The sequence below is a fragment of the Aplysia californica genome, unplaced genomic scaffold, assembly GCF_000002075.1.
Source record: "Aplysia californica isolate F4 #8 unplaced genomic scaffold, AplCal3.0 scaffold00226, whole genome shotgun sequence".
NCBI classification, from domain to species: Eukaryota; Metazoa; Mollusca; class Gastropoda; order Aplysiida; family Aplysiidae; genus Aplysia; species Aplysia californica.
This window is the reverse complement of record NW_004797496.1, coordinates 277,046-278,333: the sequence shown is the minus strand read 5'-3', so window position 1 is coordinate 278,333 and position 1,288 is coordinate 277,046. Positions and strand designations below refer to the sequence as shown.

The window sequence follows — 1,288 nt, the reverse complement described above, 5'->3', positions numbered from 1 at the left end:
CCCGAAACAAACAAACAAACAAACAAAACAATAACAACAAACGAAGAAACAAACAAACAGACAGTCAAACGAACGAACAAAAAGTACCCAGTTCGGCCCTGATGAGCTGGGTTGAAGTAGCCCGCCATTTAATTAAGATACCAAAACTGTCCCCGTGGGGGCATACTGTAATATGTTTAAAAAAGAGAAAAAAACTCTGCGTAAAACTTTGAGCAACATTGGTAAACGATTAAAAAAAAAACACTTTGTATCTGCTTTTAAGAGAATCAATATTCACGCTAAATATAATGATATTGGTTAGTGTATGGACTAATCGAATATGACTTAGGTCATTTTGTAGAATTTTTTAAAACGGTTACTTGGTAAGCGTACAATTTATTTCTATCCTACCGCATGGTTTTTTTTAAGCCAGTGGTATCTTAACAATTTTTTGTCAACTCATAAATAAATATACACACTTTATTTTCTCATTCCTTTTCAAACGATAACTTTTTCTCAGTATAAGTTAGTGTCTGCTTACAAAGAAACACAGCTGAGAACTCACGTGCTTTTTTTTTTGCGGAATTACTTTTGAGCGATGACTAAACAGCGTACATCATACTTTATATATTATTTTTTCTTCTGTATCGTCTTATCTTTAGGAATTTATATTATCTCTGGAACAGGTATTGGTTTTATGCATTTTTCCAAACTGATTTTGATTTGTGACTTAGTCAGTGTACAATAGTATGTATTTCTCCCTGCGAGATGAATAAAGATTGTCATTGTCATTGTCCTTTCTTTGTCGTCGTCAGGAGTTTGTGACAGCCCACAAGGAAGCTGCTCGGTCCATGGAGCCCAACAAGGACAACGGCGAGCAAGCGGACAGCTCGGGCACCTTTGACGTAGCGGCAGTGTTGTGTGAGAAATACACGGAGTGGTCAAAGGTGAGAGACAATTGTCACTGGAATTGTAAAGCTATTATATGTTCCATCGACACAGTTTACTCGTAGGTATGTTAAATAAATGGTGGGCTTCTTCAACCCCGCTCGTTACGGCCAAACTGGGTACTTTCTGTTCGTTCGTCTGTAAGGATTTTGTTTTCTTCTCAGCTTGGGTTGGCTCAAACAGAGGTAGTGGAAGCAGCCCTCCTCCTTTACGTATAAATTGTGTCAATCAGGGCGTAACAAATTATCTGTAATTAAACTTTTTATGTTGGAGTTGTATGTGTGTTTCATGTTGTGTGCGTGTGTGCGTGTGTGTTTGTGTGTGTGGGTGTGTGTGTGTGAGAGAGAGAGAGAGAGAGAGA

The 1,288-nt window shown here is 38.1% G+C and overlaps 1 protein-coding gene across 1 annotated transcript in view; it reads left to right on the top strand.

The window, feature by feature from the left end:
- The window catches only part of LOC101845101 (suppressor of tumorigenicity 14 protein homolog), a gene marked incomplete in the record, with an annotated part of 170,595 nt that overhangs the window by 116,109 nt on the left and 53,198 nt on the right, over positions 1-1,288 (top strand). The window contains 1 exon segment of the mRNA XM_035970148.1: positions 795-926. Coding sequence (XP_035826041.1) covers positions 795-926 — 132 coding nt within the window.